Raw genomic sequence first — 24,174 nt, forward strand, 5'->3', positions numbered from 1 at the left:
GATTCTGGGTAGGCAGGGACAGGCTAGGATAGGAAGGAGAAGACAACCAACAGCTCTTATAAGAGCTAAATTCCAGGGAGAAGCTTGTCAGTGTAACGTGGCACTGACGGGCTCAATCGCCGCAACCCAGCTTTCCCAGGATCCTGAATGGAATACACTGTCAGTGTATTCCCGTATACCCGATATATACCCCGATACCCGTTCCAACGGTGTGCCCCCCCACCTTCACCCCAGAAATACCCTGCAAGTCCCCTAGCAATAGAATTGGGGCTATATACACCCACAATTTTTACTACTGGTATACAGTGCCATTGTCTGACTGGGAATTCAAAGAATATATTGGGAATACAAATACCCTCATTTCTTGCTACTGCCATATAGTGCCAGTGTCTGACTGGGAATTCAAAGAATATATTGGGGTTACGTGCACCCACAATTTTTACTACTGGTATACAGTGCCATTGTCTGACTGGGAATTCAAAGAATATATTGGGAATACAAATACCCTCATTTCTTGCTACTGCCATATAGTGCCAGTGTCTGACTGGGAATTCAAAGAATATATTGGGGTTACGTGCACCCACAATTTTTACTACTGGTATACAGTGCCATTGTCTGACTGGGAATTCAAAGAATATATTGGGGTTATAAATACCCTCATTTCTTGCTACTGCCATATAGTGCCAGTTTCTGACTGGTAATTCAAAGAATATATTGGGGTTACGTGCACCCACAATTTTTACTACTGGTATACAGTGCCATTGTCTGACTGGGAATTCAAAGAGTATATTGGGAATACAAATACCCTCATTTCTTGCTACTGCCATATAGTGCCAGTTTCTGACTGGTAATTCAAAGAATATATTGGGGTTACGTGCACCCACAATTTTTACTACTGGTATACAGTGCCATTGTCTGACTGGGAATTCAAAGAATATATTGGGGTTACGTGCACCCACAATTTTTACTACTGGTATACAGTGCCATTGTCTGACTGGGAATTCAAAGAATATATTGGGGTTATAAATACCCTCATTTCTTGCTACTGCCATATAGTGCCATTGTCTGACTGGGAATTCAAAGAATATATTGGGGTTACGTGCACCCACAATTTTTACTACTGGTATACAGTGCCATTGTCTGACTGGGAATTCAAAGAGTATATTGGGAATACAAATACCCTCATTTCTTGCTACTGCCATATAGTGCCAGTGTCTGACTGGTAATTCAAAGAATATATTGGGGTTACGTGCACCCACAATTTTTACTACTGGTATACAGTGCCATTGTCTGACTGGGAATTCAAAGAGTATATTGGGAATACAAATACCCTCATTTCTTGCTACTGCCATATAGTGCCAGTTTCTGACTGGGAATTCAAAGAATATATTGGGGTTACGTGCACCCACAATTTTTACTACTGGTATACAGTGCCATTGTCTGACTGGGAATTCAAAGAGTATATTGGGAATACAAATACCCTCATTTCTTGCTACTGCCATATAGTGCCAGTGTCTGACTGGTAATTCAAAGAATATATTGGGGTTACGTGCACCCACAATTTTTACTACTGGTATACAGTGCCATTGTCTGACTGGGAATTCAAAGAGTATATTGGGAATACAAATACCCTCATTTCTTGCTACTGCCATATAGTGCCAGTTTCTGACTGGGAATTCAAAGAATATATTGGGGTTACGTGCACCCACAATTTTTACTACTGGTATACAGTGCCATTGTCTGACTGGGAATTCAAAGAATATATTGGGGTTACGTGCACCCACAATTTTTACTACTGGTATACAGTGCCATTGTCTGACTGGGAATTCAAAGAATATATTGGGGTTATAAATACCCTCATTTCTTGCTACTGCCATATAGTGCCATTGTCTGACTGGGAATTCAAAGAATATATTGGGGTTACGTGCACCCACAATTTTTACTACTGGTATACAGTGCCATTGTCTGACTGGGAATTCAAAGAGTATATTGGGAATACAAATACCCTCATTTCTTGCTACTGCCATATAGTGCCAGTTTCTGACTGGTAATTCAAAGAATATATTGGGGTTACGTGCACCCACAATTTTTACTACTGGTATACAGTGCCATTGTCTGACTGGGAATTCAAAGAATATATTGGGGTTACGTGCACCCACAATTTTTACTACTGGTATACAGTGCCATTGTCTGACTGGGAATTCAAAGAGTATATTGGGAATACAAATACCCTCATTTCTTGCTACTGCCATATAGTGCCAGTGTCTGACTGGTAATTCAAAGAATATATTGGGGTTACGTGCACCCACAATTTTTACTACTGGTATACAGTGCCATTGTCTGACTGGGAATTCAAAGAATATATTGGGGTTATAAATACCCTCATTTCTTGCTACTGCTATATAGTGCCATTGTCTGACTGGGAATTCAAAGAATATATTGGGGTTACGTGCACCCACAATTTTTACTACTGGTATACAGTGCCATTGTCTGACTGGGAATTCAAAGAGTATATTGGGAATACAAATACCCTCATTTCTTGCTACTGCCATATAGTGCCAGTGTCTGACTGGTAATTCAAAGAATATATTGGGGTTACGTGCACCCACAATTTTTACTACTGGTATACAGTGCCATTGTCTGACTGGGAATTCAAAGAGTATATTGGGAATACAAATACCCTCATTTCTTGCTACTGCCATATAGTGCCAGTTTCTGACTGGGAATTCAAAGAATATATTGGGGTTACGTGCACCCACAATTTTTACTACTGGTATACAGTGCCATTGTCTGACTGGGAATTCAAAGAGTATATTGGGAATACAAATACCCTCATTTCTTGCTACTGCCATATAGTGCCAGTGTCTGACTGGTAATTCAAAGAATATATTGGGGTTACGTGCACCCACAATTTTTACTACTGGTATACAGTGCCATTGTCTGACTGGGAATTCAAAGAGTATATTGGGAATACAAATACCCTCATTTCTTGCTACTGCCATATAGTGCCAGTGTCTGACTGGTAATTCAAAGAATATATTGGGGTTACGTGCACCCACAATTTTTACTACTGGTATACAGTGCCATTGTCTGACTGGGAATTCAAAGAATATATTGGGGTTATAAATACCCTCATTTCTTGCTACTGCCATATAGTGCCAGTTTCTGACTGGTAATTCAAAGAATATATTGGGGTTACGTGCACCCACAATTTTTACTACTGGTATACAGTGCCATTGTCTGACTGGAATTCAAAGAATATATTGGGAATACAAATACCCTCATTTCTTGCTACTGCCATATAGTGCCAGTGTCTGACTGGGAATTCAAAGAATATATTGGGGTTACGTGCACCCACAATTTTTACTACTGGTATACAGTGCCATTGTCTGACTGGGAATTCAAAGAATATATTGGGGTTATAAATACCCTCATTTCTTGCTACTGCCATATAGTGCCAGTTTCTGACTGGTAATTCAAAGAATATATTGTGGTTACGTGCACCCACAATTTTTACTACTGGTATACAGTGCCATTGTCTGACTGGAATTCAAAGAATATATTGGGAATATAAATACCCTCATTTCTTGCTACTGCCATATAGTGCCAGTGTCTGACTGGTAATTCAAAGAATATATTGGGGTTACGTGCACCCACAATTTTTACTACTGGTATACAGTGCCATTGTCTGACTGGGAATTCAAAGAATATATTGGGAATACAAATACCCTCATTTCTTGCTACTGCCATATAGTGCCAGTTTCTGACTGGTAATTCAAAGAATATATTGGGGTTACGTGCACCCACAATTTTTACTACTGGTATACAGTGCCAATTTCTAACTAGGAATTCAAAATGCGCAAGGCTCCCGGAAAGGGACGTGGACGAGGCCGTGGGCGAGGTCGGGGGAATGGTTCTGGGGAGCAAGGTAGCAGTGAAGCCACAGGGCGTCCCGTGCCTACTCCTGTGGGGCAGCAAGCATTGCGCCACTCCACAGTGCCAGGGTTGCTTGCCACATTAACTAAACTGCAGGGTACAAACCTTAGTAGGCCCGAGAACCAGGAACAGGTCTTGCAATGGCTGTCAGAGAACGCTTACAGCACATTGTCCAGCAGCCAGTCAGACTCTGCCTCCTCTCCTCCTATTACCCAACAGTCTTGTCTTCCTTCCTCCCAAAATTCCGAAGCTTTACAGAACAATAACCCAAACTGTCCCTGCTCCCCAGAGCTGTTCTCCGCTCCTTTCATTGTCCCTCAACCTGCCTCTCCACGTCACGATTCCACGAACCTAACAGAGGAGCATCTGTGTCCAGATGCTCAAACACTAGAGTCTCCTCCATCTCCGTTCGATTTGGTGGTGGATGACCAGCAACCCACCCTCATCGACGATGATGTGACGCAGTTGCCGTCAGGGCATCCAGTTGACCGGCGCATTGTGCGGGAGGAGGAGATGAGACAGGAGTTGGAAGAGGAAGTGGTGGATGATGAGGACACTGACCCGACCTGGACAGGGGGGATGTCAAGCGGGGAAAGTAGTGTGGATGTTGAGGCAGGTGCAGCACCAAAAAGGGTAGCTAGAGGCAGAGGCAGAGGTCAGCAGCTTAGGCGAAGCCAGGCCACACCCGGAATCTCCCAAGATGTTCCAGTTCGTACCCAGCCCCGAAAAACTCCCACCTCGAGGGCACGTTTCTCGAAGGTGTGGAGTTTTTTCAAGGAATGCGCCGAGGACAGATATAGTGTTGTCTGCACAATTTGCCTCTCGAAATTGATTAGGGGCTCTGAGAAGAGCAACCTGTCCACCACTTCAATGCGCCGTCATTTGGAATCCAAGCATTGGAATCAGTGGCAGGCAGCAACGGCAGGACAAAGGCCGCCTGCCGTTCACGCCACTGCCACTGCCTCTGCCACTGCCTCTGCCACTGCCACTGCTGACTGTGCTGGCGATGCACTCCAGAGGACGAGCCAGGACACCACTTCATCTGCCTCCGCCACTTTGTTGACTTCTACCTCATCCTCCCCTGGTCCTGTCTTATCTCCTTCTCCTGCACCATCAAAGGCACCATCAGGCGTTTCTTTACAACAACCCACCATCTCTCAGACATTGGAGCGGCGGCAGAAATACACTGCTAACCACCCACACGCGCAAGCCTTGAACGCCAACATCGCTAAACTGCTGGCCCAGGAGATGTTGGCGTTCCGGCTTGTTGAAACTCCCGCCTTCCTGGACCTGATGGCAACTGCGGCACCTCGCTATGCCGTCCCTAGCCGTCACTACTTCTCCCGGTGTGCCGTCCCCGCCTTGCACCAGCACGTGTCACTCAACATCAGGCGGGCCCTTAGTTCCGCGCTTTGCACAAAGGTCCACTTGACCACCGACGCGTGGACAAGTGCATGCGGACAGGGACGCTACATTTCACTGACGGCACACTGGGTGAATGTAGTTGAGGCTGGGACTGCTTCCCAAACTGGCCCGGTGTACCTCGTCTCCCCGCCTAACATTCCTGGCAGGGACACGAGAAGAACACCCCCCTCCTCCTCCTCCTCTACCGCCTCCTCCTCCGCCACCGCCTCCTCCTCCGCCACCGCCTCCTCCTCCGCTGTTAGATTGACCCCAGCTACGAGTTGGAAACGTTGCAGCACTGGCGTTGGTAGACGTCAGCAGGCTGTGCTGAAGCTGATCAGCTTGGGGGACAGACAGCACACTGCCTCCGAGGTGAGGGATGCCCTCCTCGATGAGACGGCAATATGGTTTGAGCCGCTGCACCTGGGCCCAGGCATGGTCGTTTGTGATAACGGCCGGAACCTGGTAGCAGCTCTGGAGCTTGCCGGACTCCAACATGTTCCATGCCTGGCCCACGTCTTCAACCTAGTGGTGCAACGTTTCCTAAAGAGCTACCCCAATGTTCCAGAGCTACTGGTGAAAGTGCGGCGCATGTGCGCCCACTTTCGCAAGTCGACAGTAGCCGCTGCTAGCTTAAAATCTCTCCAGCAACGCCTGCATGTGCCACAACACCGGCTTTTGTGCGACGTCCCCACACGCTGGAACTCAACGTTTCAGATGTTGAATAGAGTGGTTGAGCAGCAGAGACCTTTGATGGAATACCAGCTACAAAACCCTAGGGTGCCACAAAGTCAGCTGCCTCAGTTTCACATCCATGAGTGGCCATGGATGAGAGACCTTTGTGACATCCTACGGGTCTTTGAGGAGTCCACAAGGAGGGTGAGCTCTGAGGATGCGATGGTGAGCCTTACAATCCCGCTCTTGTGTGTTCTGAGAGAATCCCTGATTGACATCAGGGATAACTCAGATCACACAGAGGAGTTAGGGATAGCATCCGATCCGTCACAGCTGGAGAGTAGGTCCACACATCTGTCCGCTTCACTGCGTTTAATGGAGGAGGAGGAGGAGGAGGAGGAGGAGGAAGAAGAGTTGTCCGATGATGTGATGGTGATACAGGAGGCTTCCGGGCAACTTCGAATCGTCCCATTGTTGCAGCGCGGATGGGTAGACATGGAGGATGAGGAGGAAATGGAGATTGAACTTTCCGGTGGGGCCAGAGGAGTCATGCCAACTAACACTGTGGCAGACATGGCTGAGTTCATGTTGGGGTGCTTTACAACCGACAAGCGTATTGTCAAAATCATGGAGGACAACCAGTACTGGATCTTTGCTATCCTTGACCCCCGGTATAAAAACAACATCTCGTCTTTTATTCCGGTAGAGGGGAGGGCCAATCGCATCAATGCTTGCCACAGGCAATTGGTGCAGAATATGATGGAGATGTTTCCAGCATGTGACGTTGGCGGCAGGGAGGGCAGTTCCTCCAGTAGGCAACCAAGTTCTCACCGGTCCACACAAACGAGGGGCACACTGTCTAAGGTCTGGGACACCTTGATGGCACCCCCTCGCCAAAGTGCCGCCACGGAGGGTCCTAGTGTCACCAGGTGTGAGAAGTATAGGCGCATGTTGCGGGAATACCTTTCCGACCACAGCCCTGTCCTCTCCGGCCCCTCTGCGCCCTACACGTATTGGGTGTCGAAGTTGGACCTGTGGCTTGAACTTGCCCTATATGCCTTGGAGGTGCTGTCCTGTCCTGCCGCCAGCGTCCTATCTGAGAGGGTGTTCAGTGCAGCCGGTGGCATCATCACTGACAAGCGCACCCGTCTGTCAGCTGAGAGTGCCGACCGGCTCACTTTGATAAAAATGAACCACCACTGGGTAGAGCCGTCATTTTTGTGCCCACCTGTGTAAAGCACCCCAACATGAAACTCCATGTCTGTACTCAACCTCTCCAATTCCTCCGCATCCTCATACTCATCCACCATAAGCGTTGCACAATTCTGCTAATACTAGGCTCCCTCCACCCTGATTTCCCCCAACTCTGCTGGTTAGAGGCTCCCTCCACCCTGATTTCCACCAACTCTGCTGGTTAGAGGCTCCCTCCACCATGAATTTGCCCAAACTGGGCTGTTTAGAGGCTCCCTCCACCATGAATTGGTCCAAACTGGGTTTTTTAGAGGCTCCCTCCACCATTAATTGGTCCAAACTGGGCTGGTTAGAGGCTCCCTCCACCATGAATTGGTCCAAACTGGGCTGGTTAGAGGCTCCCTCCACCATGAATTTGCCCAAACTGGGCTGTTTAGAGGCTCCCTCCACCATGAATTTGCCCAAACTGGGCTGTTTAGAGGCTCCCTCCACCATGAATTGGTCCAAACTGGGCTGGTTAGAGGCTCCCTCCACCATTAATTGGTCCAAACTGGGCTGGTTAGAGGCTCCCTCCACCATTAATTGGTCCAAACTGGGCTGGTTAGAGGCTCCCTCCACCATGAATTGGTCCAAACTGGGTTTTTTAGAGGCTCCCTCCACCATGAATTGGTCCAAACTTGGCTGTTTAGAGGCTCCCTCCACCATGAATTGGTCCAAACTGGGCTGGTTAGAGGCTCCCTCCACCATGAATTGGTCCAAACTGGGCTGGTTAGAGGCTCCCTCCACCATGAATTTGCCCAAACTGGGCTGTTTAGAGGCTCCCTCCACCATGAATTTGCCCAAACTGGGCTGTTTAGAGGCTCCCTCCACCATGAATTGGTCCAAACTGGGTATTTTAGAGGCTCCCTCCACCATGAATTGGTCCAAACTGGGCTGGTTAGAGGCTCCCTCCACCATTAATTGGTCCAAACTGGGGTGGTTAGAGGCTCCCTCCACCATTAATTGGTCCAAACTGGGCTGGTTAGAGGCTCCCTCCACCATTAATTGGTCCAAACTGGGCTGGTTAGAGGCTCCCTCCACCATTAATTGGTCCAAACTGGGCTGGTTAGAGGCTCCCTCCACCATTAATTGGTCCAAACTGGGCTGGTTAGAGGCTCCCTCCACCATGAATTGGTCCAAACTGGGTTTTTTAGAGGCTCCCTCCACCATGAATTGGTCCAAACTGGGCTGGTTAGAGGCTCCCTCCACCATTAATTGGTCCAAACTGGGCTGTTTAGAGGCTCCCTCCACCATTAATTGGTCCAAACTGGGCTGTTTAGAGGCTCCCTCCACCATGAATTGGTCCAAACTGGGTTTTTTAGAGGCTCCCTCCACCATGAATTTGCCCAAACTGGGCTGTTTAGAGGCTCCCTCCACCATTAATTGGTCCAAACTGGGCTGGTTAGAGGCTTCCTCCACCATGAATTTGCCCAAACTGGGCTGTTTAGAGGCTCCCTCCACCATGAATTGGTCCAAACTGGGTTTTTTAGAGGCTCCCTCCACCATGAATTTGCCCAAACTGGGCTGTTTAGAGGCTCCCTCCACCATGAATTGGTCCAAACTGGGCTGGTTAGAGGCTCCCTCCACCATGAATTGGTCCAAACTGGGCTGGTTAGAGGCTCCCTCCACCATTAATTGGTCCAAACTGGGCTGGTTAGAGGCTCCCTCCACCATGAATTGGTCCAAACTGGGTTTTTTAGAGGCTCCCTCCACCATGAATTTGCCCAAACTGGGCTGTTTAGAGGCTCCCTCCACCATGAATTGGTCCAAACTGGGCTGGTTAGAGGCTCCCTCCACCATTAATTGGTCCAAACTGGGCTGGTTAGAGGCTCCCTCCACCATGAATTGGTCCAAACTGGGCTGGTTAGAGGCTCCCTCCACCATGAATTTGCCCAAACTGGGCTGTTTAGAGGCTCCCTCCACCATTAATTGGTCCAAACTGGGCTGGTTAGAGGCTCCCTCCACCATGAATTTGCCCAAACTGGGCTGTTTAGAGGCTCCCTCCACCATGAATTGGTCCAAACTGGGTTTTTTAGAGGCTCCCTCCACCATTAATTGGTCCAAACTGGGCTGGTTAGAGGCTCCCTCCACCATGAATTGGTCCAAACTGGGCTGGTTAGAGGCTCCCTCCACCATGAATTGGTCCAAACTGGGCTGGTTAGAGGCTCCCTCCACCATTAATTGGTCCAAACTGGGCTGGTTAGAGGCTCCCTCCACCATGAATTGGTCCAAACTGGGCTGGTTAGAGGCTCCCTCCACCATGAATTTGCCCAAACTGGGCTGTTTAGAGGCTCCCTCCACCATTAATTGGTCCAAACTGGGCTGGTTAGAGGCTCCCTCCACCATGAATTTGCCCAAACTGGGCTGTTTAGAGGCTCCCTCCACCATGAATTGGTCCAAACTGGGTTTTTTAGAGGCTCCCTCCACCATTAATTGGTCCAAACTGGGCTGGTTAGAGGCTCCCTCCACCATGAATTGGTCCAAACTGGGCTGGTTAGAGGCTCCCTCCACCATGAATTTGCCCAAACTGGGCTGTTTAGAGGCTCCCTCCACCATTAATTGGTCCAAACTGGGCTGGTTAGAGGCTCCCTCCACCATGAATTTGCCCAAACTGGGCTGTTTAGAGGCTCCCTCCACCATGAATTGGTCCAAACTGGGTTTTTTAGAGGCTCCCTCCACCATGAATTGGTCCAAACTGGGCTGGTTAGAGGCTCCCTCCACCATGAATTTCCCAAAACTTGGCTGTTTAGAGGCTCCCTCCACCATGAATTGGTCCAAACTGGGCTGGTTAGAGGCTCCCTCCACCATGAATTTCCCAAAACTTGGCTGTTTAGAGGCTCCCTCCACCATGAATTGGTCCAAACTGGGCTGGTTAGAGGCTCCCTCCACCATTAATTGGTCCAAACTGGGCTGGTTAGAGGCTCCCTCCACCATGAATTGGTCCAAACTGGGGTTTTTAGAGGCTCCCTCCACCATGAATTTGCCCAAACTGGGGTGTTTAGAGGCTCCCTCCACCATGAATTTGCCCAAACTCTGCTGGTTAGAGGCTCAATCCACCCTGATTTTCAAAACAAATGTTGGTGCCAACCTCAACTTACTACAAGGGCCAAATTCACTGCTGGTGACAAGCTCTCCTCACTGCAAGTGCCAAATACACATGTTTCAAGGTGTTTTCCTACTGTCAGAGAGGTGGTATTGAGTGTGTAAAGTGTGTAGTTGTTAGGCTGTGATGTTGGGGTAATAGAGGGTCTTTGGTGTGTTAGATGCCCCCAGACATGCTTCCCCTGCTGTCCCAGTGTCATTCCAGAGGTGTTGGCATCATTTCCTGGGGTGTCATAGTGGACTTGGTGACCCTCCAGACACGGATTTGGGTTTCCCCCTTAACGAGTATCTGTTCCCCATAGACTATAATGGGGTTCGAAACCCGTTCGAACACACGAACATTGAGCGGCTGTTCGAATCGAATTTCGAACCTCGAACATTTTAGTGTTCGCTCATCTCTAATATTTAGTACATCCTCCTTTTGCAAAGATAACAGCCTCTAGTCGCTTCCTGTAGCTTTTAATCAGTTCCTGGATCCTGGATGAAGGTATTTTGGACCATTTTTTTCTACAAAACAATTCAAGTTCAGTTAAGTTTGATGGTCGCCGAACATGGACAGCCCGCTCTCAAATGATCTGAAAACAAAGATTGTTCAACATAGTTGTTCAGGGGAACGATACAAAAAGTTGTTTCAGAGATTTAACCTGTCAGTTTCCACTGTGAGGAACATAGTAAGGAAATGGAAGACCACAGGGACAGTTCTTGTTAAGCCCAGAAGTGGCAGGCCAAGAAAAATATCAGAAAGGCAGAGAAGAAGAATGGTGAGAACAGTCAAGGACAATCCACAGACCACCTCCAAAGAGCTGCAGCATCATCTTGCTGCAGATGGTGTCACTGTGCATCGGTCAACTATACAGCGCACTTTGCACAAATAGAAGCTGTATGGGAGAGTGATGAGAAAGAAGCCGTTTCTGCACGTACGCCACAAATAGAGTTGCCTGAGGTATGCAAAAGCACATTTGGAGAAGCCAACTTCATTTTGGAAACAAAAATTGAGTTGTTTGGTTATAAAAAAAAGGCGTTATGCATGGCGTCCAAAAAGAAACAGCATTCCAAGAAAAACACTTGCTACCCACTGTAAAATTTGGTGGAGTTTCCATCATGCTTTGGGGCTGTGTAGCCAATGCCGGCACCGGGAATCTTGTTAAAGTTGAGGGTCGCATGGATTCCACTCAGTATCAGCAGATTCTTTAGAATAATGTTCAAGAATCAGTGACGAAGTTGAAGTTACGCTGGGGATGGATATTTCAGCAAGACAATGATCCAAAACACCGCTCCAAATCCTCAGGCATTCATGCAGAGGAACAATTACAATGTTCTGGAATGGCCATCCCAGTCCCCAGACCTGAATATCATTGAACATCTGTGGGATGATTTGAAGCGGGCTGTCCATGCTCGGCGACCATCTAACTTAACTGAACTTGAATTGTTTGTCCAAAATACCTTTATCCAGGATCCAGGAACTGATTAAAAGCTACAGGAAGCGACTAGAGGCTGTTATCTTTGCAAAAGGAGGATGTACTAAATATTAATGTCACTTTTCTGTTGAGGTGCCCATACTTTTGCACCGGTCAAATTTTGGTTTAATGCATATTGCACATTTTCTGTTAGTACAATAAACCTCATTTCAATCCTGAAATATTACTGTGTCCATCAGTTATTAGATATATCAAACTGAAATGGCTGTTGCAAATACCAAAATATTTAGAACTAAAAATGATTAAGATTAATAGGGGTGCCCAAACTTTTTCATAGGACTGTATGTGGAGAGGTCACAGTGATGATGTCATAGGCACTAAAGATTGTGCACAGAGAAGGGTCAGGGACAATCATGTGTTTTTGAGATGTAGTACATAGAGTCTGGCTGCCAGTCCCAGTCACCTGTTCAGTGTCAAATCACTTTTTATTTACCATATTTTACATTTTCCTTGCTGAGCATTGTGACAATTTTATGAAAGTCACATTCATTATCATTACTTGCCATACAGTCCACAGTAGTGTTTTTACAGTATATCACCTACAGTATAACTATCAGACAAGTCACCCTTTCAGTGCTAAATTACTTTTTTCAAAGTTCATTCAATACCAAATTTGCTGTGCCATTCACAGTTCTGTGTTGCCAGTTCTGTAGGCAACATTTACAAGAAAATTCTGCATACTGTCCACAGGGCTAGAGATGGTTAGATGGTGTCATAGGAGTCCTGACAGTGTCATACTCTATGTTTTAAGCCATTTTAAACTCATGGGACCATACTGATTGAACTTGGCAAAAATTAAACTTCAGAAAGTTGCCTATCTTTATCACCAACAAAAATGTTAAGGTCTGTTTATATCTAATGATATTATCCCTATATTGATAAGTAAACACCGATATCCAATAGTTTGACCGCAATACTTATGATTATAGCGATCAAAGTATTATAAGCGTGCACTTACCAAGTACTACATAACATGACTGTTAAGATTACGGTATGTAACATTAGTACATACAAGTAATCTTTTGCTTATCAGCTCCCTACTGACATTACAGAGCATTGCAAGTAACCAAGCACTGCCAAAATGCCTGCTTGCCACAAATGCCATCCACTAAGTAACTGTTCAGATTTAAACTGTGAACTTTTCAAATGTTTAATAATAAACCGGATTTTGTGTTATCTGATCTGTGCCTCTAAAATGTGCACAGGATTGCCCTCTGCTAAATCTATTTGGAAGCATTGTGAAATGTCTTAATATGTGTTAATGTTACACACTCAGGAACATGTTGTATTCTTACTTGCTGAATGCCTGCTGGTGATCTTGTCTGTTCTTTGCCAAATATATTCTGTCAATTAACCTTACAGTAAATTCCCTTTTAGATAGCGCTAGGAGCAGATGGCTGGAATAATGCAGAGCTGGCTGGAAACGATGAAGGAATATTTCAGCTGGATTCAGACTCGGGATTTTTATGTGCTCTCAAGCCCTTTGATCGGGAACACAAGGACTCATACACTTTAAAGGTATCAAAGCCAGGCTATGTATATAAAGTGCATGTACTTCCAAACTCACATATAAATTTATATCAGTTTACCAACACAGATGTCATCAGACAGAAAATATTGTAGTCCGTTCCTATATTATACGTAAGACTCAGAAGCAGTAGTTTGTTCATAGCAGGCAGTGTTATAGTAGTTATATTCTTGTATGGGTGGGAATGTACTATAGTAACCTATTCTTGTACATGAGGTGCAGTATTAGTGTAATGATGTTTATGTACATGGCAACAGTATTATTGTAGTTATTGTGTATATCTTTTACATAGATTCCTGCATGATAGTAGTAATACTACTGCACATAGATGGCAGTATTACTGTACTCAGATTCTTGTAGATAGGGTACAGTATTACAGCAACTACATCTTTGCACATAGGAGTTACACTATGATAGTTATATTATATGTTATGTCAGTATTCTAGTACTTCTAATCATGTACAAAAAAGACAGTACTATAGCAATTATATTCTTGTACATTGAGGTCAATATTATATTAGTTGTTATATTATTATGATACAGATTATTGGAGAACACCAGATGGTGATTGTACACGTTGAGGTAACCGATGATAATGACAACATGCCAATTCTGAAACCAGGCACAATGCATGGGATTGTCAACAAGCGAAGCAGAGCAGGTAATTTGGAACGTGTACAACTTTTTGCATGAACCTGTTTTGAATTACCCTAGACATAAATTTAGCTAAATGTGTCATGCATAATCTAAACTAGCTAACCATATATGCAGAAAATTTGCATCATCTTTGTACCAAAGATTTGTTATGAAAGAATGGAACTGTTAAGAACTGGTGTAGATTCCCATTCTGTCTCACGCAAGGAAACTAGCATGAGGTTTAATAAATCAGTCAGGCAAAGGCAATGCCCACATGCAAAGAACATGGCATGGATTTGGGTTTGAAGGTTTGAAGAGCACAAGCAATGGCCTTACACCAAACCGGTCCCTCAATATCATCCTTCTACACCAGAAAACTAGTGTAGAGGTAATGATGAATTCCCGCCATTGTCTCTGCGAACTCAGTAACTGCCGAGTTCCAAAGCTCCTCTGACATTAACATCAATACAATAACTGTGCACCAGGAGCTTCATGGTGTGGGTGCCCATGGCTGAGTAGCTACATGATGGCCTTCCATCAACAAGCACAATGCCAAGTGTCAGGTGGAGCAGTGTGTAGAGCGGCGCCTCTGCACTCTTCAGATGTGGAAAATAATTCAATGAGGTGATAAATCATGCTTCTGTATCTGGCAATCTGATAAACCAATCTGGTTTTCTGTACGTGTAATGTGTGAGTGCCCCAATACTTTTGCCCATATAGTGTACACTTTCCTGTGGATATTAACTTGACTTGTGCAGGGTTCAATATGGTGCCACGGCAGGATGAAAGTAGCTTCTTATTTTACTGTACAGGGCTCTCAAGATGAAAAATGTGTGGATGTGTGAGGTTGAGGCTTCGAGGTGGGATTAACTGACCCTTCAGAGATGACATTCTGGAGATGGGAACAAAGAATGAAAATACAACAAGCATGTGACTGTTCATTCCACATCCTCTTCTAAATGTGCTGCTATGGAACTGTATTTAGATGTCAGTACAAAACTTCCCACACTCTAATGCTTGCTGCGTAAATGTCAGCCCAGAGATATAGGACCATTATAGCCCGCTAATCTCAAAGTCCAGCCTGTTTTAGCTCTAGGTGATAGATACAGTGCGCCGTGGGTGCCAAGAGGACCACAGACCACCTGCATCTTTATGCTGATGTATTTATTACAAAGGTTCTGCAGTTGAAAGAAAAGGTCAAAGTTTATTTTCACAGTCTGTTTTCAATGTCTGTTACTAGGGGAAAATATTCCTAATACATCAAAAGAGTATAGAAAAAAGCAAGGGGGCTCTCAAAACGGTCTTAAAATGAAAATATCTTTATTTCGTCTTTTACAAGTAAAAACATGATATTCACAGTCTGGGAGAGAGGCAGATGCATAAAAGGCATAAGGCTAGACGAATATTCCTAATATTACATCTCTTACTTTTCTCATACCTCAGTTGATGTGATCTGAACTCAGTACAGTGTTCAACCAATACAGTCCATATTTGTCAAATGTAATTATTAGCACAATTTATAGTATTATAATATGACAAATGGCAAGTATTTCACAATTGTACACTTATTTACTATAACTTATATATGACTTATAGGTGTTGCTTTCATGCACGTTCACGCAACAGATGCAGATGATCCAGCTTCCGAGAATGCAGATTTACGTTACACAATTTTGGTCAGTGACCACAATCTGTTCCAGATAGACGCCAGGTCTGGAGGAGTATCCTTAACAGAAGAAGGTAAGATGCAGAACAGAATAAACCCACAAGAGACAGGGAATGGTGGCCTGTAGAGATGAGCGAACAGTGAAATATTCGAGATTTGAGATTCGTTTCGAGTAGAGCCTCAATATTTGACTACTCGATCGAATATTGAATCCCATTATAGTCTATGGGAAAAAATGCTCGTTTCAGGGGAAACCACTATTCAACTAAAGGAGAGTCACCAAGTCCACGAGTAGCAGGAGGAGAGTGTTTAGGAGGCGCGCTGTGCAGTTAAAGTGCACAGACCCCATTATAGTCTATGGGGTCCGTGCGCTTTAACTGCACAGTGCTTGCAGTTGCACTGATAAAAAGTCAGCTCCCTTGTAACATCAAGCTGCCAGCTCTCCTGACTAGCAAGGACGAGCCTGCTTCAGAAGCAGCGTTGATTTGCTGTAGGTTTGTCCTTGCTAGTCAGGAGAGCTGGCAGCTTGATGATACAAGGGAGCTGACTTTTTCTCATAGGAATGAATTGACCAGCGTTGATTGGCCAGTGTACAGCATTTAGCCAATCGAGGCTTGTCTGTGAGGAGGCGGAGTCTAAAATCAGACCACAATGGAGACTGCTATGGTCCAATCTTAGACTCCGCCTCCTCACAGACAAGCCTCCGGCAGGACCAGCGTTGATTGGCCGAATGCTGTACACTGGCCAATCAACGCTGGTCAATTCATTCCTATGAGAAAAAGTAAGCTCGCTCGTAACATCAAGCTGCCAGCTTTCCTGACTAGCAAAGACAAGCCTGCTGTAGAACCAGCGTTGATATGCCGAATGCTATACACTGTATAGCATCTGGCCAATCAACGCTGGCTCTGAATCGAATATTTACTGCGAATAGCAGCAGTAGTATTCGATCGAGTACGAATATTTCGAATACTGTAGTATGATCAAATACTACTCGCTCATCTCTAGTGGCCTGTAAAAACTTATCATGCCGTAGAAACTAATAGAAAATAAATTACATCCTTCTTACAGCAATGCAACATCTGCCTACTCTGGGCAAGCATCCTACCAAGGTAAAATGCAGCAGACAGTAAAAACAGCAAAAATAATTCACATAAGTGAGGCAGAAATGTAAGGTTTATACATTTTTTTTCCTTGTATGATTTATAAGTATGAAAGCAATGTGTCCAGTCTGGACAATCCATTATTTGGTCATATCAAAAGAACAGATCTGTCCCTGTACACTTACCAACAGTATCATATTTTAAGAAACTGTAATTATGCAAGCTGGACTAGGTCAGGATGGGATCCTTTACTTCCTGCCAACAGCACAGTATTTATGCCCCTGTGTACTGGTAACACAGACAGAATATGTCATTTGTGACAATTAGGAGAACCCAACCCCCACACCTATATATGCACCCCTTATTTGTTTCTTGGCCTGTGTAAGACTGAGGACAGATGAGATAGAAGGATGTTTCTTTCTGCTCCCTGTCCTGTTTTCTTCTGTGGTGTCCAGTTTGGGGAAGTGTCCTTCCTCTCTATTCGGTCAGCGTCCTGCTCATATTGCTTTCTATCCACTCACAGCAGGCAGAGTGTTTTGAAAATGGAGCACAAATTCTGTTAGACCGTTACAGACCTTTCCATGGTACATGGAATAATACTTATTCACACAAGACTGAAACAATCCTTTATGCATTTTCCCAAACAGTGTCTGTGCCAGGATCAGAATCACTGCAGAGCAAACTCCTATCACATGCCTTTGCGGTGACACTGAATTCCTGCTTCTTTTTGTAAAATAAACTATCCATCATGGTTTACATGATACAGAATAAGAATGTAAGAGTTAAAACTTGAACTCTCTTAGAGATTCTCATAGATTATTGAGACTGGCTAGTGAGGATGTTGCAAGGTCATACAACCCCAATTCCAATGACGTTGGGATGTTGTGTAAAACATAAATAAAAATAGAATAATTTACAAATCCTTTTCAACCTATATTGAATTGACTACACTACAAAGACAAGATGTTTAAAGGGGTTGTCCCATCACAAGGATCCTATCTATAATGCTTATTAATGTGAATGTAAGACTTTTCCTAAATACACTGCTTCAGCAAAACTGCTTTGTTTGTCCTACTTTGTCTTACTTTATTCATTTTTTGTGGCCACAGCCCTGACCTAGCTGCTCCTGAGTCAAGTGATGTATCTGCTGCTCTCAGGGAGGAGGGAGGAGGGGCTAAGTGCACGGGAGTGAGCCTGGAGGGGGGGGGGGGGTAGTTTACCCTATGGGGAAGGGGCCGCCAATACAGGGTTAGACGCCGGCACAGGTGAAGCCAGCAACATCGCTATGCTTCTGCCCTGCATGAAGACAGCAGCGGCAGAAGCGATGCTGTTATTCCGCTCCGCTCCAGGGTCACATATGCAAAGCCAAGCGGTGAGATGCCGCCGGCCCTGCGTGCACGCTCATAGACCAGTCTAGTCTTCACAATGCGAATACAGACCCGGCACCCTTTTAGATTATTATGGACTGTAGATGATGAAATTTCTAAATTTGTGTATAGTAATTCATGTACAGTATATTTTTTCTGTTCTTATGGTATTTTAGGGGTTTGAGGTATCTTTTTTTCCCAAAACACTGGTTGTTTTGCCATAGAATTTGTGCCAAATTAAAGTAAGTAAAAACTGAACAAAGTGCTCCAGCCACAGTTAAAAGGACTTCAACTTTAATAAATTACACAAAATCCAGGTACAAGATACTGTTAGAATTGGAAAACGCAGAGGGGGGAATTTATCAATCTCATACCTCCCAACTTTTGAAGAACCGAAAGAGGGACAAAATGTGCGGCGCGCATAGCGCGCCGCGGCAAATTTAGCCCAGCCCACTTTTGTGTTGACCACGCCCACTCGTTAATTTTTCATGTGCCCGCACACAGTATAATCCTCCTACAGTCACCCGTAAATTATATGTCCTCCCTCTATCTCTCCCCCAGTTTCATATACACCCTTCTTCTGCCCCCAGTTTCATGTCCCTCTTCCATCTCTGCCCCCAGATTCATGTCCCTCTTCCATCTCTGCCCCCAGATTCATGTCCCTCCATTTCTGCCCCCAGATTCATGTCCCCACATCTCTGCCACCAGATTCATGTCCCACATCTCTGCCCCCAGATTCATGTCCCTCCATCTCTGCCCCCAGATTCATGTCCCTCCATCTCTGCCCCCAGATTCATGTCCCTCCATCTCTGCCCCCAGATTCATGTCCTCTCCATCTCTGCCCCCAGATTCATGTCCCCCATCTCTGCCCCCAGATTCATGTCCCCCATCTCTGCCCTCAGATTCATGTCCTCTCCATCTCTGCCCCCAGATTCATGTCCCCCATCTCTGCCCCCAGTTTCATGTCCCCCATCTCTGCCCCCAGTTTCATGTCCACTCCATCTCTGCCCCCAGATTCATGTCCCCTCCATCTCTGCCCCCAGATTCATGTCCCACATCTCTGCCCCCAGATTCATGTCCCACATCTCTGCCCCCAGATTCCTGTCCCTCCATCTCTGCCCCCAGATTTATGTCCCCCATCTCTGCCCCCAGATTCATGTCCTCTCCATCTCTGCCCCCAGTGTCATGCCATCCTCTCCTTCATCTGCCCCCAGATTCACGTTCCACCTCCACATTAAACTTACCTTCTCCTCCGCTCCCTCGCCGCTCTCTGCCCGCCTCTCTCCCTGACACATGCGGCTGAAGCTGCTCGCTTGCTCGCTTCGCTGCTGCGTCTCTCTCTCGCTGACACATGCGGCTGAAGCGAGGAGCTGACCTGTGTCAGCTCCTCGCTTCGCTGCTGCCGCTGGCTCCTGGCTTGTACATCGCGTCTACAAGCGAAGCGAGCAGCTTCAGCCGCATGTGTCAGGGAGAGAGGCGGGCAGCGGCGAAGCGAGGAGCTGACCTGTGTCAGCTCCTTGCTTCAGCCGCATATGTGTTCAACTCAGATCTGCGTCCTCTGGACGCAGATCTGAGTTGAAATCGGGACATACCTCCCTCCAACCGGGACCGCGGGACATGTCACCCAAATCGTGACTGTCCCGCGGAAATCGGGACCGTTGGGAGGTATGCAATCTGATGTGTGACAATGTGGTGCACATTTGGTGCAAGGCCCCATCCTGGGAAGAATGTGTTCCACACTGGCCATTCTGCACCTCACTCACCACTTTTGAGTGGAGAATGTGGACAGAGCAGGGAAGCCGAGTCATATTTATTTACATATTTATTATAACTTTTACCAGTTCTCTGGTGCAAATCTGTCTCCCAAGATGTAAACAGGGAGACAGTGCCTCTGTTATGCTGTCCTCTATAGCAAGCACCCTGAACAACATGCCCGACTTCCCAGAAGTCTTCACTGCATGATGCGAGGTTATAACCAAATCAATTTCTCAGCTACGGACGGCTTTGCAGTGGAGCATCTATGGCTGTATAGAGGCTGTGTAAGTCTCCACACACCTGAGAAGGCGGTCTCTCCCTAAGGATAGACGTTATCCCCATAATCAGTTTTCTGGTGTGAGTTATACAGGAAATCTACAGCAGTTCCTGACTGGCATAGATGTCCATTCTGGCAAACAAGCGTTGGTCTGATTTGTCATACTCCTGTCAGGCTCTTTACTAAGAATAGCATGTAAATTGCCAGTCTTAATACATTTGCCGTAGTTTTTTTTTAACAAAAACAATTGTGGGTGAAGGAAGCCTTAGGATGCAAAAATTCATGTCATTTTTTTCAAGCTTTTAAAATCACTGCAAAAACAGTGTGTGTGAAGGAGCCCTAAGAGGTTCTCATAAGAACAAATTATCAGTGTGCTGAATGTGCTCTCTGAGTACATAAAAAATTGTGCGTCTAATAAGTATAGGCCCCCCCCCAGCAACCCACATCTTAAAATAAGGATCATTTACAGTATTTTAGGTCAATGCTGAAGCAAGTAGAAAAGTTTTTTTTTATTGATAATTGTGTAGAGAATGAATCATAGAACTGTATGTGAACTGATATATGAATGGGCACACATCTTTTGTCTGCATTTTCATTTTGACGTGAGTAAATTGACTGCTGTTGAAAAAGAAGAAATCTCAGCATTTTGATCCACTTAGAATACAAGGCTCCATTAATTGCCTTTACCGCGCCTATCATATGTGATGAACTCATTTTAAGTGTACAATACATTCATTTACTGCAAAGCCTATGTATTTAGAATGCCAAGGACAAGCATTTCGCAGTATAGAAGAGCTTAGGCTAATGGTCTGCTCTTTATGTAACTCGGCAGCATTCTGCTATCTCATATAGTTATGGGAGTCAGTGAACCTCATGATGACTCACTGTTTACAGAAAAATAATCTAATTTGATGTGCTGTGAAGGAAGATTTTTGTGCACAAGGTACGCTCACACTCCTGCTAGTAATGTCTGTTGCCCTCATCCATCTTTGGATGAGATCAACAGACGTTAAGGGGCAGTTCACACGGAGAAAACTGGCACGCAATCTGGCACGTATAAGCGTGTCAGAGTTTGCGCGCTCAAAAAAAGATCCTATTGATTTCTATGGGGGTTACGATGCAGAGGGAGGGGGTTCTGTTTGCTTCCATCACTCTATGGCCATTAATGTTCGTTGCTCTCATCCACTGACAGATGTGAGCAACTGATGTTCATAATGGAAGCGAGACTGTCCCCTCACTGTTAATGTCTTTTTTCATTACACAGGGGTCACTTACCTGTCACATGTAGACGAGAGCCACTTTAAATTGGTAGTTCAGGTGAAAGACCTAGGTGATGACCCTAAGGGTAATGTAGCATCTGGAAGCCTGGAAATTGCTATTGCAGAAGATACTTGGGTTCGTCCAAGTCCAGTGTTCATTCCTGAAAACCAGAAAGGAAGTTATCCCTTTATGATTTCTAAAGTACGTGGACACAAAATGACTCTATAAAGATAAGTATTCACAAATTTACACAACTTCTTCTGTATGTGTGAACTGTACAATGTTGTTTAAAAAGGTGTTCATATTAGCGTATATTAATGTATTTTTATTATTGCGTAGGGGAATATCTGGGGAACATTTTTTGTAATTTACTTTATGAGTCCATTTTACTTCCTTTTGGTAGAAAACAGACTCCAACGTTCCAATGCTCTAAGGCCTGGTTTACACCTGTAAACTAGTGCTGTAAGCCTGACTTTTTTACTTGCCAATTACAGTTTAAAAAAATGAGAATCTGATAATTAAAGGGGCCCCTCACGTTCTGTTCATGTATGTTTTTCTGATCAGAACAGCAAACAAAATGATGAAGATGTGAGCTACATGTGTAACTAAGCATTGCTATAGAGATTCTGTCCTGTGCACACTGTATATTGCCAGTATGCACAGCTGTAGCTGTTGCCAATGGAGGTAGGAGGTCACTTAAAATATCTGTATCCTTGGTTCTATACCACCTACACAGAGCCAAATGGGTGTCTCAGCTTTCATATGCTATCAAGATCAGAGTTCTAACTATAAAAAATGGAGATATCACTATTGAAAGAATCAGTCAGGAATCTGATTTTATGAGTATTTATGCATATAAAATTCAGTTTTCATATACAACAGATACCATAACTAGATCTAGAGGGTATAACACCAGATATACAGCTATTTGAAGTGACTCTCCCCATCAACTGTTATATCTGCACATACTGGCAATACAAAGTGGTAGAGATTTATTAATACCCTATGCCACCTTTGTGTTTAAAAAAAAGTGACAAAACTCAGATTTTTGTTGTAAATGGCATTTTTATACATATTTTTTGCATATGTTAAGGGGTGAAAAGGCGCGTGATGGTTGGGGCTGTCAGTCCCTCCAGATTTATTATCATTTACTGTACATCAGTTTTCTTTGAGCTGGCATAGATTTCAGTGCATGTCCTATCGGTACATGCGCCCTGTTTATAACAAGATCTGTACCTCATCTTAAATAGGTAAAATCGAAAGATGTAGGTATTATCAAGACCAGCCTACCCTAGTGTGTAGGGGATAGATTCTCCATAGGAACAAATAGTTGGAGCATTGCTTGGGAAAACTTTAGAACAAGTTTTCTATGGATTTAAAATATGTTAATAATGTATATTGCAAAAATACCGATATTTGCCAATCACCACCTACACAATAGTAGTAATAATAAAAAAGTTAAATAATAGCTATAATGTAAAAACCACATTGTAAAAAATTAATATTGTATTCCAATGTGGTTGCAGACTACATTTCAAATTAAACCAACAACCTCTTTAAAAACTGAAGAGGTGTTATGCAGACCTTTACCACTATGAGTTAATACACTTGTAGGCTAAGGCCCCACGGGACGTCCCACAGCAAAAAAAGTGATGTGGGAAAAATTGCGGTGACAACGCATCGCAGTTCTTCCCGCAGCGCTTTACACAGAAAGTTCCTCTGTGGACTTTCTGTTACAATTATACTTTTCCGTAGGTATAATTGACATGTTGTGATTTCCAAAACAGCTGGTGTTTGTGTCTGTCACTACTATAGTAACGGTGAAATTTTTGGAAATTGCGGCATGCCTGTACCATGTTTTTTTGTTGACATGGAATTTGCTAGAATCCCATCCACTGTGCTCTAAATGTAAAACGTTGTCATTTTTCCCATGGTGTTTCCATTGTTGGCAAACCGTGGCGTTTCCGTGGAGCCGCAGCCTTAAGGTAGGCCTCATGTTGCTGCGTTTTTTTTTAGCCAAAGTCAGGAGTGTATTTAACAGAATAGAAACGCCTAAGAGCTTCCTTTATATTTTCCATTCATTTTCAAGTCACTCCTGACTTTGACTCAAAAAACTACTGCAAAATCTGCAACAATCGCTGTGTTTCCGTAACATGAGTGTTAGCCTTAGGCTAAGGCCATATGTTGTGGAAATGCAGCTAAAAAAATGCTGTAGAAAAAAGAGCACAGCAGAAATGCAGTGAAAAAAAATGCAGTAACAATCCCTGTGTTTTTCACTGGTTTTCAACAGTGTTTTTCATGTTTAGCTTCCTAACCCCATAAAAGTCTATGGGAAAAACACAGTGCATAAGTTTCTGAAAATGTAGCGATTCTGCAGTTTTTTTTTTCTGCAGTGTATAGATGAGGTTACAGAAAATGTCATTCACTGCAAAATTAAGTGTTTTTTTAGCAATATGACCTTAGCCTTTCCAAAATAAATTAACCCCTGTGCCTGCCGGTGAAATTAATTTAGGAGGTGTTGCTGTATATAATATCAAATCCAAAGTAGTTGCTATGAATACACACGTGAGTTTGTGTATTATGGAAATATTTGGCTAGGGCAGAGACGTTTAGTTTTAGTTATAATACATGTTCCTGGAATGTCAGTGGGGAATCCTTCCACAACTGCTGTACTGGAAAATTGGTCTTCTTTGAAGAAGCAAATACTATATTGTGTCCCATCATGTCTCCTCTCCAGCATTCCCTGTGCTGTCACATCTC

The 24,174-nt window shown here is 44.5% G+C and overlaps 1 protein-coding gene across 1 annotated transcript in view; it reads left to right on the forward strand.

Moving 5' to 3' along the window:
• Positions 1 to 24,174, forward strand: part of CDH16 (cadherin 16) — a 120,163-nt gene that overhangs the window by 13,452 nt on the left and 82,537 nt on the right. Inside the window, exons 3-6 of the mRNA XM_075282108.1 lie at positions 13,203 to 13,343; positions 13,897 to 14,014; positions 15,586 to 15,729; positions 21,419 to 21,615. Of these exons, the coding sequence (XP_075138209.1) occupies positions 13,203 to 13,343; positions 13,897 to 14,014; positions 15,586 to 15,729; positions 21,419 to 21,615 (600 nt within the window). The remainder of the gene's footprint in view (positions 1 to 13,202; positions 13,344 to 13,896; positions 14,015 to 15,585; positions 15,730 to 21,418; positions 21,616 to 24,174) is intronic.

The sequence above is a fragment of the Leptodactylus fuscus genome, chromosome 7 (genome assembly GCF_031893055.1).
Source record: "Leptodactylus fuscus isolate aLepFus1 chromosome 7, aLepFus1.hap2, whole genome shotgun sequence".
Classification (NCBI taxonomy): Eukaryota; Metazoa; Chordata; class Amphibia; order Anura; family Leptodactylidae; genus Leptodactylus; species Leptodactylus fuscus.